At 37.5% G+C, this 16,735-nt stretch overlaps 1 protein-coding gene across 1 annotated transcript; it reads left to right on the top strand.

The window, feature by feature from the left end:
• The first annotated feature begins 214 nt into the window (after positions 1-214).
• Positions 215-13,765, top strand: LOC126652296 (neuroendocrine convertase 1-like). The gene is made up of 8 exons (XM_050338998.1): positions 215-388; positions 2,521-2,733; positions 3,844-3,944; positions 4,872-5,105; positions 5,810-5,967; positions 7,433-7,566; positions 9,373-9,534; positions 10,994-13,765. Exons 1-8 carry the CDS (start codon positions 224-226, stop codon positions 11,354-11,356), a joined length of 1,530 nt encoding a protein of 509 aa, XP_050194955.1. The 5' UTR covers positions 215-223; the 3' UTR covers positions 11,357-13,765.
• The last annotated feature ends 2,970 nt before the right edge of the window (positions 13,766-16,735 follow it).

Raw genomic sequence — 16,735 nt, 5'->3', positions numbered from 1 at the left:
AGAGAACACTGAGTTCTGCAAATAAAAGTTAAATGTGGTGTTTCACACTGACAGGGACTGTCCTCAGTATTACTTACATGAACAGCAGTAGGCTCTAGCTGCAATAGTTATGGATTAATTTAGCTAGAAACTTTAAAAACAGTTAACAAAGACAAGGAGGAGGGAACAGAAAGTAAATCCTAACCACTTTTTTTTTTTTTTTTTTTCTGTTAAAGGTATCCGAATGCTGGATGGAATAGTCACTGATGCTATTGAAGCCAGTTCCATTGGTTTCAACCCAGAACATGTGGATATTTACAGTGCAAGCTGGGGCCCCAATGATGATGGCAAAACTGTGGAGGGACCTGGGAGACTGGCACAGAAGGCTTTTGAGTATGGGATAAACCAGGTATGATACTTACTGAGAAAGAAAAAGTAAAATGTGGCAGAGAATAGAATTTTAAAATAGTTAGTAGCAAGGAAGAAATTAAAATGGTTTGTACTGTCTTTGCAAAAATATATTTGAAATGGACAAGATATATTTTAATAGTACAGGTCAGAGACATTTCCAGCCAGAACTTCTAGGGCTTTCTAAGGTGATTTTAAACTGCTAATCTCTGCAGATAAGCTTTCTTTTTTCATCCTTACTTTTGCTGCCTTTGTCTCGCCCTACCCCCACCCTTTTCTACTGCTTGTTTTGCACTGAACAGTAATTGGATTTATGCGCTGAAAGCCTATAAAATGTAATAAAAAAATTCTGCTTTGTGAATATTCTGTTGTGTGAAATAGTGATGCATTTTAGCACCCTGTGGATGAGTTTGTATTGTGTTAATTGCATTAATTTATAAATTGGTGTGTATCACAATCCAATTAAAATGAATATAGTAAAAATACATAATGAAGAGTACTGGAAAGAATGCTATTACAGTTTTTTTTTTGTTTTTTTTTTTTTTTTGATGTTAAACTCTTTAGATCTTGTTGGATGATAAGTAAGGTGCAAACTGAGAGCTGCCATGTATTTTTTAGTAAACTATTCTTGCTCTTGCCAGTGAGGTGAAAAGATACCTAAAGGTACTAATACAGAGAGGAAGGCTGAATCAGAGGTGGGAGAAGGAAGCAAAGAGAGAATTTTGGATAAAGAGCAGTTAACATTAGCAGACAGAAGGGGAGGAGGAGAAAAGAATGAAAAGTCTGACAGCTAACAAATGTACTTTGAGGGAAGTATGGAAAACAGGAAGAGTGGGCTGGTAACAAAAAGAGATCTAAACCGGTAAGTAGGCAGCAGGAGAAGAGGGAGGTGCTAGTTAGGCAGCAATTGTTCAGTGGTCTTACCCTAGAAAAGCAGGTTCTTTGGTGAAGAAGGTATCTTTTTTTACAGTTTTTCTATTTCTCATGGAGAGTAAACTTACTCATTTGTTTCTCAGGCTTCTTTTGCAAGGCTTGTCTCCATTCTGCTTAAAGTCAGCCAAGTAGAGACTGGCAACAAATCTAATCCCTTGATCCTTCATTGCTGCAGAGGTAAAGCACCTGTGCACAGACTTAGCCTTAAGCACTGAACAGATGCTAGTGTTACTCTAAGTGAAATCAGAGCAGGTGTTTACATACACCAGTGCTTTTCTGAAGTGCAGCCTTTATTCTCAAAGATACTATAATATTTTCTGTAGCTGACACTGCTTGTCCATCCTAGTTACAATATCTTTAAAAGTATCATTGCTTTAATGTTTTAATTGCTGCAAATTTCTTAGCACTTGCATAAATAACTTAAAATTTCACCTGAGTTGAATGATAAAAGTCTGTATTTCAACTATTATTTCTAGTGAATGAACATAAAGTAATAATGAAAATATACTAATAATGAACAACATACGAACTTTTGCTTATCACATGAAACAGTTTTTTTTCCTCTGGAGGCTTAGCACAGCAAGAGTGGATAGGGTAATTTGTGCTTCCTCTGTGATAGCTGTGGTGGTTTACATGCTGTCAGCTGCCAGCATCAAGTGTTGGCTGCTGCTCTCTGAATCCACTCTGGACATCAGAGCAGGGAACGAGTGTGGTTGTGTCTGGAGACTGGTGATGCTGAATGACAGATCTGTGAGGGAAGGGATGGTTTTCATGGACAAACATCATTCATACTGCTAACCTGTATCTCTGTGATTCCAGGAAAGGCAAATGAAGTAACCTCTGATGAACTTACTATGTTTTAAAAATAAATGGGCGTTTTTCCTAGAAATGGTCAGTATCAAAACATCAGCATAAGGGAAAATTTACCTGTTGAACACAGGCTCTTTTTCACCTAAAAACCTCTTCTAAGGAAAGTTGCTACACCTGGAACACTAAACCTTGGCTAGTCAAACTAAGAGATGTGCTGCAGGGTGATAAGTAGTATGTGTCAAACAGCTGATTTCTTCTGTCTCTGTCTTCTATAGGGCTTATGGAAATTTATCCTTTTCTATTTGGGAATGTTTGGTGTATTAGGTTTTTTGGGATAACCACTCAGGGTCTGAAATGTCTTTGATAACCACTCATTTCTGTTTTCCACAGGGCCGAAATGGGAAAGGCTCCATTTTTGTGTGGGCTTCAGGGAATGGAGGTCGCCAGGGTGACAACTGTGACTGTGATGGTTACACTGATAGTATCTACACAATCTCCATTAGCAGTGCTTCTCAGCAAGGGCTTTCTCCCTGGTATGCAGAGAAGTGCTCTTCAACTCTGGCCACAGCATACAGCAGTGGGGATTATACCGACCAAAGAATTGTAGGTTGTTTTTACCAGTTTCAGAACAAACAGAAATGTATTGCATATGAAAATAACAAATTAAACCTCTTAAATGCTTGGTTTCAAGTGCCTGCTTTGTGTAATGTGTGATGTTCTTAGTGCTTAGTGCTTTCGCCTTGAAACTTTGAGAGATTTCTAATCCAAAGCATGATTGTATCCCTGAAACATCTACTGTAAAGCAATGGTTAGAGAAAATTGTTTTGTCAATGCAGATAAGTCAACATGCTGAATTTGTCTGCTGTTTGTGTATGAAAGAGGTCTCTGCATGGTTTGATATGGTACCATTCTTCAGAAAAGGCAAATGAAAAGAGATTTAGAGTAAAAGGAAAAAGAACCTGTGATGTAAGGTTCTCTAATATACCTTGGGTGAGAGCAACAGCAACAATAATTACTGCCTAACCTGTAAAAGCTACTCAGCAAGCAAACATATTAGTCTGTGTGCCTTTCTTGTGCTGAAGAAAATTGCTATGATAAAATAATATTGAAATACCTGTAATTTATGTTCATCTCTGGTGGATGCTAATTTTACAATACACTGTATTGATGAGGATTAAACCTGTGTCATTCTAAGTTAGCCAAGAGATTAGCCTTTCCTAAGCGGCTTCTCTTTATAGTTGAGATGTAGATACATAGGATGATGAGTTTGGTATTTATGTTCCAAATAAAGCACATATTTCATTGCAAATTATAGTTCTTCTGCTGAAGAGGGAGCAGAACACCAATACTAACCCTATGAGTAATTTTCTAGCAAGCAATAATTTTAAATGTTCTAGGTCCAACACAATGATCTGTTTTTATGATTCACCAGTAAGCCTGAAACACTTATTGTGAAATCTTACAATAAAATAAGATATCGTGTGGGAGTATTTTGTTCCAACACAAAGCGTTTTGATACAAAAATTATAGTTGAAGTAAAAGGAGTGGATTGAAATACGAACAGATTTAAACACCCATCACTTTTTCTGCTAGTGAGGTGTGTATTAATATGCACCAAGAAAAGGATATGTTTGTGAGTGTGGATATGACTGTACTTGCAACTGTTTATTACACAATCTGGGTATTTATTTTTTTGTTTTCTTTTTCTGTCAGACTAGTGTTGATCTTCACAATGAATGTACAGAAACTCACACTGGGACCTCTGCATCTGCTCCTCTGGCTGCAGGGATTTTTGCTCTGGCACTGGAAGCAAAGTAAGATGTCACACCTTTTGAAACCCCTTCAGCCACCCCACCATCTTCCCTGAAATAATTTCTGTTTGAAGTGGGACCACCTCATGCTATATCTCCACTTTTTGTCAGTCAGACTTGCTCAGGCTGATGACAAAAGCAAGCAGCTACTTGTCTCAATACCTTCCTAGAAAAGCAGAATCAATGGAAGCGAAGCCTAATGACTGAGGAATATTAATCCATTTTGTGTATTGGCAACAGGGTTTACTGATATCTGATCAAATGCACTTGAGAGTGAGGCTACACATGAATCAGGAAAACATAATTTTAAGACAGCAGGATGCAAGAGTTTAAATTAGGTCTTCAGTCAATTTGCAGAAGATGTTCTATCAATGATGAGGCATAAAAGAGAAGGTGCCCAAGCTTGCCTGTCACAGCAGGCAGGGAGCAGCCAGATTCAGATCCTGTAGGGCAGGATGTAAGACGTGGAGAAGGTAAAAAGGGACAGGACAGTGGCTTTTTCACAAAAAATACTTAAGGCAGAAATGCATAGGCTTCTTACTTGGATGGTGTAGATTCAGTTCCATTTTCTATTGCATACCTCTTTGGTGACATAAGCCAAGACACTTAGATATTTTAAAGAGTAGAGTTAATCAAAGAATAAAATAACCAGCAAAATTTCGAAGTCCAGGTTCTCCGAAGACTGGTGGGGAATACTAGTATTCCTAGCTAACTTTAAATGCCTGGATGGTTTTGAAGGATTGGACTATAATCTTGCTAGATACCTGTTTTTCTTGTCTACTTGGAGAAGTATTGTGAGGATAAGCATGTGACATGCTGTATATTTTAAAATAATGGGGTGCCATATACCTTCAAACCATGTTCTATTGCAGACAAATAATTGAGAGAAAAGTGCCCTAAAGCAATTAACCAGGATCACTTTCCCAACAGCCCAGACCTAACGTGGAGGGATATGCAGCACTTGGTAGTGTGGACCTCGGAATATGATCCTCTGTCTGGAAACCCAGGATGGAAAAAGAATGGAGCGGGACTGATGGTCAACAGTCGGTTTGGGTTTGGACTACTCAATGCCAATGCATTGGTAGATTTAGCTGATCCCAAAAGATGGAAAGGTGTACCAGAAAAGAGAGAGTGTATTGTCAAAGACCAGAGCTTTGAACCAAGGTAAGAATTTGCATTAGCAGTTACCAAACTTGTGTCTATCTTAGTAAAGCCTGAAGGATCATATTCTTCACAGATCACCCTCAACCAGACTAAGGGATGTTTTTTGATTTGTTTAGTTTTGCCTTTGTGTATTCCTCAGAGGGCACTCAAGGAGCGTTTGCTTCTTGATTTTTTTTAGTGTAAGACTGATGGAAATTACTAGAGTGAAGCCTTAACAAAGACTGTTATGTCTGCTTGTGCAAACAGCATATGGATTGAGGATTCTTTAAGGCAGAACCCAATCAGCTAAGGTGTGAATGTTCAGACCACTATCAGAAGACAGACAAAAAGATAATGAAGTCTCCCAGGGATTAAAAAAAAAAAAAAATCTATAATGGGTCTTAGCAATTCTCCTCCTGTGACAGGCATGGGATGTTTTGAAGTCAAGGGGATAGATTCAGCTTCACTCGTATATGTAGCATTTCTCTTATGAAAAACAAGTGTCTCAAAGTCTCACTGGAAAGTCTTACCAGCCATAGTCTATCTGTACTTCCAAAACTTCCTGTGGATTTCACTGAAGCATTTGAAAGAATACCAAATGCAGAATTTGTCTTCACTTCTTTCTTTCTCAATGCTCTGAAATTTTAAATCATTTACACTTCACATCACAATCCAGAATCAAAATTTCCTGTGAATAATCAAAGAACTGCTGTAACTTTTGCCAGATTATTAAGAGCAAACGAAGAAGTCATCATTGAAATTCCCACAAAAGCCTGCGAGGGCCAAGAGAACTCCATTGTATCTCTGGAGCATGTGCAGCTTGAGGCAACTATCGAGTATTCCCGTAGAGGTGATCTTCATGTCACCCTGGTATCTCCATCAGGTACAGGAGGCAAAACCACACCTTTTTTGTGTTGCTCTAGTGTGTAACATTTATTTAATTAAAAAAACACTTCTGTGTTCTTCAATGGTTTTAAAAAGAGCTATATATATTACTGGACAAATCCAGTGAGGAGGGTGTGAAGCTAAAGCATCCTGCAAACCACAGAAACCACTCTTCAGCCTTCACCCGTTCTGGGTTATTTTTATGGGAAGAGGTTTGAAAGCCATACTTGAGAAAATAAAGGCACAGTACATTTTCATTCTGGCAACAGGACCTGTGAAAACTGAGGGTTCCTGGCAGACAACAAATTATGGTTCAATAGTGCTCATCAGACTTCCTGTGATTTAGCAGACTAATGGAAAACTGAGGAAATATAACTCCTTAGATTTCATGTAACTGCATCTTCCCACTTGTGCATTTAAAAACACAGTGCCTCTGTTAGGCACCTTAGTATAAATATGCTAAATGAGCTAGACTATGGCAAGCTGTCTTTGCAATCCCCTGAAATAACACTATAAGGAGAAAAAAAGAAAAAAAATAGTGTAAACAACTTTGTAGACAGTAAGGTCTGTTAGATTAACCGGTAGTATAAGGAAAAAGAAGACAAGCTTTCAGATATGAATTTTAACATCGGACTGATCTAATTTTTCTGTTTCTAGGTAGCAATAATCAAGTAGTGCTGCCTCCACTTTAGCATCATTTTGCTTTCATGGCTAAGCTGTTTTTCCTTTGTTTCTTGCTAGTTTTCCACTTTTCTGCAAAACACTACTAGGAAATGTATGTCATTCCTTTTCTGTATTAATAGTGTTATGTTTAATATATTTATAAATTGTGAGAAGGCTCCTTGAGGCTTCTCTGCTCCTTATTATGTAAATAGAGATCCCTTGCTTTCTCCTTAGAAGCAAACTAAGCCCAACAAATTTCCTACCATGCAGTATAATCTCTTTTTTCTGCAGAAATACTTTGTGAACTGCAGCATTTTGGTAATAACAACTAACTATTTCACCCTGTTGGATAAACATTTCAGGTGGTAAAAATTTACATCCACTCACCAAAACAAAAAAATACAGTGAGGAATCAGGATAAGGCTGTGGTTTCACAATACTACAGTTTGCCTTCAAAACTTCCATTTCAGAAGTTTGGTGAACTGTTCATCTGGAAAAGTTTGTGTCTAACTTTTGCTTCTTAGGCTTCTTTATGTACATTCACTGCTTTTTTGTGTGTTAGAAATAGAACACTGATCAAGATGTGCCTTTTTAGTATGACCTAATAGTTTGTGTGCTCTTAAATACTGCAGTGAAAATAATTAAAGGAACCACTGTTAAGGGAACTGCTGTTAAATAGTGCATTTTCCAGTGTAGTTACCTATGCAGTGGGTAGAGTGCAACCTGAGCAATGTGAAAAAAAAAAAAAAAAGGCGCAGATATGTATGAACAACCCTACTGTTGATCTTGCACTAACACAGGGACCAGCACTGTCTTACTGGCTGAGAGAGAGAGAGATAAATCTCCCAATGGCTTCAAGAACTGGGACTTCATGTCTGTTCACACTTGGGGAGAAAACCCTACAGGAACCTGGGTTTTAAGAATTACTGATATGGTAAGTGTATCTGTTAATTAGCTATGTTTGGAAGCTAACACAAATAAAACCATCACTAAGTACTGCAAAGCATGTTGAATTATGAACCTTCTCATTAACTGATCTTAATGAAAGTTTCTTTAAAAAATCCTATGGGTTAAAGTAAAAAAAATAGGGTCACATTTTCTTGTTTTTTACTCAAATGCAATGCACCATTCTCATTTCAGTGACATGCACCTGTCAAAAAAAATTTCATGTCTGTTTTTCAGACATATATCACTGGAAGAAATCATTTAATATAGTTTGCTGTGATTCATGGAGCGAAATATGCAATCAAGTTAACATGTGGTTAACTGCAAATTTTTTTCTGCAGAAAAGAACAGAGCATGGATCTAGTCTTCTCTTGATCCATGAGTACAATTTTCATTAACTCAAAACCTTTTGAATTATTCAATTTCTGATGGTCTTGGTGAGCTATTCCAGTGTACACCTTTCCCTGATTTCTTTCTGAGAGTAACTGCTGCTGAACAATGTTTAAGGGTTAAAGCCAAGAAGCCTACAGATATGAAGTAAATCAGTTTATTAAAACCACCTGGGGATATGGATTACAACAGTGAGACACCAGAATAAAGCTGCTTGGTAGGCAACTGAAAAATCATTCCCTTCAAAGAGAGAGTGATCAAACACACACATCTCATTGAGGTTGTCTGAACATAACTTGTCATTAGGTGTTGGATCTTAGCAGAAACTGAATGCTTCCTGTTAGACTCTGAACCTGCAGCCCCTATAGGCCTCAAATTGTAAACAGGAGGATATTGCCAAGTGCCGAGCAGATGGACAAAGCAATAGAAGTAAATATTATTATCAGTAGTGTAGAGTTAATGCTGCAGAGTTATAGATAACCCTATGGTTACAGATATCCTATTCTTTGAATGCATTTTTTGGGGAAAAATGTTGGGAAGAGCATTTTATTTGTAAATATTTCTTATTTCCAACTCAGAGCTTCCTGAAACTTATAATAAACCAGGATTTTTGTCTTCAAGGCATAGTATACTCTTTGCTCAACTTTTAGGTTTTTATGATTCCTGAAAAAGCTTTCATGTTAATGACCTTAACTGATATCACAGATTCTGATGCAGAGTTTTTCATAAGTTGTAGTTATGAGTAGCTTTAGCTGTCATGTAAGTTGTGTATGTAAAGTTTAGTCTAGACTTCTATTAGAAAATAAGAGCTTCAGCCGTTATCTTCAGTCACTAAATGAATGAGCAAAAATTCTAAAAGAAGCTTTGGTCAAACAAAGTTTTGGTGTTCTCTGTACTTGTCCCTTCCACCTTCTACTATTGAAGTACCACTGCCAGAATTTGTGAATAAACATTTATTGCTCACTTCCACACACTGTATTTCAGATTGCTGTTGCACACCACTTCAGGATGTTATTTCACATTACCATTTCCAGTGGTAACTTTAATAAGGAAATTGCCAAAGAATGTCTTAGTGAGAAAATTCTAATAATGCAAAATACCAGTTAAGTAATTTTTAGCATTCTGTGTTATGTCAAAATTCCATTGATGCTTACATGATTAATTAATACTTATATCACATCAAAATGTGAATATATGGAGTGGTTAAGCCATTGTATTAAATCCCACTTTCTGATATGTAGTCTCTAATATCGCTTTTTCTTTTGTGCCTATGAATCATTGTCTAAATTTAGATATTGAAAGCTTATAGTTTGCTTTAGTAATTTCTGTCTACTTTAAAATCAAGTGACTTGTTTCATCTTCTAATGTCCTGAGAACCTCTTCCAATGCTGTGCTTGTTTTTTAGTCCAGACGAATACAAAATGAAGGAAGGATTGTAAATTGGAAATTGATTTTGCATGGCACTGCTACCCAGCCTGAACATATGAAGAAGCCACGTGTATATACATCCTACAATGCTGTGCAAAATGACAGAAGAGGAGTGGAGAAGATGTCAGACTTTGTAGAGGTAGTGTTACATTAATTTTTTTCCTTATGCATTTTTCAATTTATAAGAAAATGTTATTTTTTCCTAGTAGGATATGTATTAATTCTGTATTCATTTCATCTAACCCCTGACCACTTTTGAATTGTGTATCTTAATTTTGTCTATGTCAAAACCTGATATTAGTCTCTCTTTTCATATACCACAATATAAGGGGTTTAGGATGGTAACAGAATATTGCTACTCAAGCAGGGAAATCTGTAGCTGGTGCAGCTGAGTGGTACAAGGAGGGTGGAAGACACCTTTGACAGACACAATAAGTGTTTGTAATTCTGTTGAGAACAAGTGTTGCATTCAAAAGGAGCATTGCCCGTTTCCAGGGAGTTTGGAAGGAAGTTTGTAACAAAAGTCAAAAGTCAGGGACTCACTGATTCAGGTGGTTTAGTTCAGTGGATCTGTTGCTGCCTGCTTCTTGATCAGCCCCTCTTTACCATTTAGGCAGAGTGCTGTAAACGTAGCGACAGAGTGACAGTGGGTTTCAGGATGCACAGGGTCGCAGCACTGTACATTTTCACAGTGCTTGATTTTGTCAACAGCTTCAGAATTCTTTATTAGTCCCATCACACCAAATTGTCTCCCCATAAGGTAATTAAGATATCCATAAAGTTGATTAAACTATCTTCCTCAGATTATGAAAGAGAAGACTGAGGGAGACATGATTATGGTCTTTAAATACATGACATAAATGTCCGCAGGTCTGGCACCCATAGGCAAGAAAATAAACTGGAAGAAAGTAAAAGTTGATCCAGAAAGTATCATAGGAGAAGATGGGTGGACATGGTAGAGAACAGATGAAGATAAAATGAGTGTTCAGTTACAAAGACAATCTTTGGGTAAACAAGGAAGCTATGCAGCCACATAGTTCTGTTGAAAAATATCATGCCTCTCACCAACTGCTCTGTGCATCTGAATTTGGGATGGGCTTCCAAAGTTTCCAAGGTGTCATGGCCACTCATTAGCTGTACTTTTCTCAGGTGAGATCATCTACAGGCTAGATTGCATGGAAACACTGGTTCAGTCCTTTTCACAAGGGTATGTGGCACAGTCAGAGCTGCCATCAGCAATCCATACATATTTCCTTAATTTAGACTGATGTGGAGTTGTGTCCTGTGGTACAAACAGATATATCTCTTAAGACTGGGACAAATTTTGGTATAAAATGAGATGTTGTAGCCTACCAGTGAGGAATCTGAGTTTGTAACTACCTATTTTGTGGGGAGACTTGATACTTTATACAATACAGTTCTTTTGATTGTTTGTTTTGGTCGACAATGGTCTACTTGTTTTCGAGATGCCACATGATTCCTGAATGAAAAAATAACAACTGCTCACATGTAAATGGAGATCCCTCACCAGAGCAAAACTAAATCTGGTCAATTTTCCATTGACATCTAACCTTTTTTTATGCTAATCTGTGTTCTAGGACCATACCACACTGGAGAACCTGAGTGAGAAACCCAAAGTCACAGAAGATACCAGTAGCAGCAGTGACAAAGCAGAAGATAAAATCCCATCGCAGGCTATGCTGCATTTACTGCAAAGTGCATTTAGCAGACAGATGGATCAGAAGGAACTGCCAAAGAAGACTGCAAGTGAGAAGTTAAATATTCCGTATGAACACTTCTATCAAGCCCTCAAAAAATTGAACAAGCCTTCCCAGTTAAGAGGCTCAGAAGAAAGTCTGTATAGTGACTACGTTGATCTTTTTTACAATGCCAAACCTTACAAGCATAGAGATGATAGACTGCTGCAAGCCTTGGTTGATATCATAAATGAAGGAAACTAAACTGTAGGGTATGGCACTGAGTTGGAAATATTCATTCTCCCCACCTGTAGTTTTTTTTCCAAAGTCTGTGTATGCTCTAGTTGTGTGATTACTGCTTTGATTGCTTCATATTTAATACCAATATCAAGGAAGGGAAAAAACAGGTGTGAGGGGATAAGGCAGGAAACTGACACTTTTTAGAAATATCTTTTTTCAAAGCCTTTCTTCATTACTGTCAGAGTAGAATTGCCCCCACATGCATGAAATGCAATATTGTTCCCCTGAAAACCCCAATGCTCTATTTTAAACAATTTTCACATTACTTATTCTTCCACCCTCTTCACTTAAGCATGCAGTAGGATTCAAAACCTGAATTACCAAGCAGTTTTGAACCAAACTGCCAAAGCTATGGGGATATATTCTTATCCGTGGTTTTGTTGTGAATATTGCAGTCTCTGTTATGTTTGTCATTTATTCCTATTTAATACTTGCAGCCAGTACTGCTTTTGTCATAGGTGCTTTGTTCCTCCTCCAAACAACAATGCTCCCTTGCCCTTCTGTTCTCCTGTAAAGGAACATCTGGGAGGCTGGAGTGGGACTGGGGCATCAGTGAACACTGGTGAAGTTATTCAGTTTAGACTACAGACAGACAGACATATACTAATATTAAGGAGTCCCAAATGAGGCATCCCAGACCATGGGATGGCATTCTCTCCACCTAACCTTTAAGTACCTAAGTCAAGTGCCTGAATCATGAGCCTAGATTTTAAAAAATCTAGGGTGTTGTTGATGAGGACAGTCTCCTATATAGATAGCACTTCGAGGCACTTGGCTTTCTTTACACCTGTTATGAATTACCTGATGGAGTACTAATATATTTGTGTCAATTATATGAGTTTTAGGGACCAACCTCCTATCTTTGGGTCCTCAGGTTTCTGAAGTAAACTGCCTTCTGAGATGGCTACACCTTGCAGTAGTCAGAACAGCAAAGCTGGGATCACTTTGTCCTTTCCTTGAACTGAGATCAAGGTGGATCAGAAAGGGTATCTGATAGATTGTAACACTTCCCAAATATTGAGGAAGTCAAGGCATAATGGATAAGGGGAGGTGTGAGATTAAAAAAAATGCCCTGAGAAGGGTGTGCATGGAATGTGGAGTGGGAGGGAGAGGAATAAAAAGGGGGAGAAAGTGGAAGAGGATGAGACAGGTGGCTGTTAGAAAGCAACTAGGGTCACTGACTCCCTAACTTTACCAGACAAGCAGTTTTCCACACATACCTCTTTAAAGACAGAGTCAAGAATGACATATTATTTTTCTTTTCATAATTGAAAAAAAAAAAGAAAAAAAAAAGAAAGCCATGTTGGATACTCAGAAATTGTAGGGGATCTAGAACAAGGAAATGAAGATTTCCAGGGGATAGTCATCTCATTGCAGTGCTAAAGAAAATCCAAAAAAGTGCTGACTGCTTTTTACTTTTCTTCCTCTCTTGTCTACTGTTGAAATGTCTTCTATAGACTCCCTAGAATTATTTGATTCTTCTTTACTATCTATTCCTTAAAATGATGCATTTCCAAGACAGTAATTTAACATTGTGCTCATAATTCAGTTCAGATAGAGATTTTTTAAACTTCAGAATAAATTCTGTAATTCAAAGGTAAATAACTGCAGTGGTCCAAATCAGAAAGCTTTCTTTTGCTGTCCTTTATGCACAAGCTTTCTGGTAATTCATAAATAATGAACAAGCAAAAGAAGAAAATTTCTAATTGCTGCTATTACAGAGGGAGAGCACTTATTTTCACTAATGTTTAATTTTCAGAATATAATCATCTGCTGAGTTAAGGACCACTTTTAGTCCTGTACCATGGAGCTCGGAGGCTGGTTCCCTCAGATAACAACTTATTTAGCCAGTCCTCATTCAGGTATGTTACAGTGAGGAAAGTACTAGCAACACTTCATCAGGCCTGAAAGAAGTTTTCAGGTTAAAAGGGAGGGAAACAAAATCCCTCCTTTGTTTTAAGATCAGTTCCTATGCTGTAGCCAGAGTTTCACCAGAGGACAAGTTTAAAATCCCTGTTGAATGTTTCCAACCCAGATCAGCTTGTACAGGAGTAAATTATTTTTATTGTTAGTCTTTCCTTGGTGCCTGTGTGGGCTTTGTGAAAAATGTAAAAGTAAAAAAAAAGTTTTCTCTCAGAATTTTAAATTATATTTTCGTTACAGGTATTTATAATATAGCAAAGATTTTATTGAACAGACAGAATTTTAAAAGGTATAATAAATTATATTGAAGAACCAGATTTTTTCTTGGGAAAGAGACAATTTCCTCCAATAAAGGTATTTTTAAAAAGGCATGTTACAACAGCAACTGCAACATGTATGTGATGTGATGTTAAAATTTGTCTACTAGTAGTATAATACAGTGTGTTAGCAGAGCTCAGTGTGTGGTCTTAACATTTGTAAAGAAAACAGAAAGATGAAGTCAAGTTATTTACTTAAAAGGACTGGAAAGTAGAGTTTAGAATGAAAGACAATAGCTTGAGGAAATAACCAGGGGTTGGGTGGAAAAAATGTGTAATGAATAGAAGATTAAGACTTTCAGGAGTCTTTCTTCACTGGGAACACTCACATGGTTACTTTTCACACCTACATCCAAGTGAGATTTGCTGTGGACGTCAGTGACACCAGCTCTGTCTGTAATTCATGCTTGATGGCTCTAAATTACCACATTCTGCCTATTTCACATGCAGATGTGTGTCAGAAGCAATATAATGAAATAATACAGCAGAATGGCTCAGGGGGTCAAATTGAACACACAGGTCTTCCACTTCCTTACATGAAAGCAGAAGCAGTTGAAATACATGTTGTTCCCTTTCACAACTACTCACATTTCAAGTCAGTAGAAAAACAAGCCCTTACACACCCTTGTATACTGGAAATAGTTGTGGGGAACTGCTGTTTGGTGGTAGCTGTTTGCTGGTCTATGCTGAAGGGTGGGCTATGTGGACACTGTGCAGCCATACACACAATTTGGGGTTCCCTGTACTGCTACACTGATGCCCAGATGTGACCAGGAAGATGCAACCCTCTCCACGGAACCCCCTTCTCCCACTGTTACCCTGGAAGGACATCATGTTTGAGGAAACAGATATGAATGGCTCTGCTTTCTAAAGCTTTACCTTCCCAGGGACTCACAGATCATACCCAGGTTTAATTTGCTTCTCAAGTCTCAATTAGCCACTGCTCAATTACAAAATCTGCTGTGTCAAATGCCCTAAGGATAATTACAACACTTTCTGTGCTTTCAATAAGGTATGTTTCTATAGCAGAAATACTTTTAATAATTGTTCATAGAAAATGGATTTCTGAAGTAGCATTAAAAAAAAAAGAAATCTAAGTCTACATTAGAGCAAATTACCTTCCACACTAAACAATCTTTTTTCTTTCAATTTGGCTGGGTTTTGAAGTATTATGCTACATTTAAACTTTCTAGCTTTATCTGCTTTGTGTTACCCAAGCAGAGTTTCTAGTCAGTCCTGTCTTGTAGCTCCAAACTTGTAAATTTAGTTTTCTTACCTCTTCCAAAGACGCTACACTCTGAAAACAACCATAAGTGTTTTCACTTATGGTAAAAATAGAAAGCTATTTTAAGAGAGAAAAGGGAAACTTACAAATAAAATACTGGCTCTAGTATTGTATTTATTACTGTCTTGTCTTAGTGTCAGAAATTAGGAGAGGACGTTGTTTATTAAAAGAGTACAATCACGGGAAGGGTAAACATCTAATTATTGCTTCTGAGGTCTTCCATAACTTGGTACAGATCACTCTGTGGAGGTGACAGTCACACTTAAACCTGTGAGCATCAGAGCAATAGCTGTGCTGTCCCTGAGAGACTCTGCCACTGCAGTTTTCCAAACACTACAAACCTAAGGAAAGTTGTCTTCTGAGTTAGTTCAGCTCTGAAAATAGTCATAGCTGAAAAATTACAGTGGAAAAAACCAGATGCTTTTATGCAACACCACCTTTGTTTTTATGCAGAGTACCTCTAGCCTACAACCTTTCTGTTTGATCAAATCTTTCCTTTCAGCAAGTCCAATTCCAGTGCTCCAAGGAAACATGCCATTCACAACAGTATTTTAGAAAGGCAAAACTCTAGAAATGTGTATTTTGCTCTGAATCAATTGCTTAGCTAGCTAACATTTCTAACTGTAGACAGAAAAGGTTCAAACTCCAACCTCACTAGGCATTAATAGAGATAATTTCTATAAACATTATTCTATTTATTTACACAAGTACTCATTAAAAATATCTCTTCTCTTATTGCAGTTTGTGAGGACAATGTAACCAGAAAGAACCAGGAATTTTGCTTCCAGCAAAGCAGTAAATGGGAAAAAATATACATCTAACATGTTATAAGTTCCACTAAGATACCAGACAAAAATAAATAGATAATATGTGAAAGTGAGTGTTTATCAGGAAAATATATCTTAATGGTTATATAATTTCAGCCATTTGACTATCTACAATCAAATGTAGCTAAGCATATATCTCTTTCTTTCTGATGTCATATTCTTTCCCTAAAACAAATTAATTGGCTGCTGTTACATGTAGCATTTTGTTTGACTACAGCCACATTATCAGGTCAATGTTTCAAACCATAAACATGCAGCATAATGCAGTGCCATATATTCTGATAAGGAAATGCACTTAGAACTAAGGGTAGGCAGTTCTGCATACGCTGATGCACGAAGTGCTCATGTGAAACAGATTTATAAAGGTTAGGCAAAGAGGAGAGCCATATGCCAGCTCCATCAGACCTGCCAAATTACTGCTCCACTGGGAAGGCAGCTCAGCTACCTTCATGATAATTCACAGTTTGTGAGTTACATACTGAAAACTGAGGATTTGGGAAGAACTTATGGCTATGAGTTTCTTGTCTTCTGCACTATATTTCTTATACTCTACCTCAAAGTGGTGCACCATACTTGAATGAAACTTTTCTGAAAAATATATACATGCATGTTTACATGAATCCATGTAAAGTCTCTTTGACGGCAGAACATAGCAACTCTTAGCGGGAGCAGCAAGAAGGAAGAAGCTGCAGTACTAATTTGTTAGAACAGAGTTTGAAGCTAAATTTCAGCTTAGATTTTTTATTACAGTGGTATTGATACTACAGGTTGTTTTGGAGGGGGACACAGGAGGAAGGGAGATTTGCTGATTTGCCCTTTAACAGCTGGGGTACATTATGCTAAAAAATTCTGTGTTACTGCAGTTGTGCTAATTGAAAAATAACTCTACTCTTATTATGCAAAAGATAGCCGTAAGTCTGTAAGGAGCTTAGAACAGTCTACACAGGTAAGTAATGCTGGCTTTGTAATAATAATAATGGCCAGTCTTCGT

The sequence above is a fragment of the Myiozetetes cayanensis genome, unplaced genomic scaffold (assembly GCF_022539395.1).
Source record: "Myiozetetes cayanensis isolate MyiCay16 unplaced genomic scaffold, myiCay2020 scf750, whole genome shotgun sequence".
Taxonomy (NCBI): Eukaryota; Metazoa; Chordata; class Aves; order Passeriformes; family Tyrannidae; genus Myiozetetes; species Myiozetetes cayanensis.
Note: the sequence above shows the minus strand (reverse complement) of the source record. Positions and strands in the feature narration are given on the sequence as shown.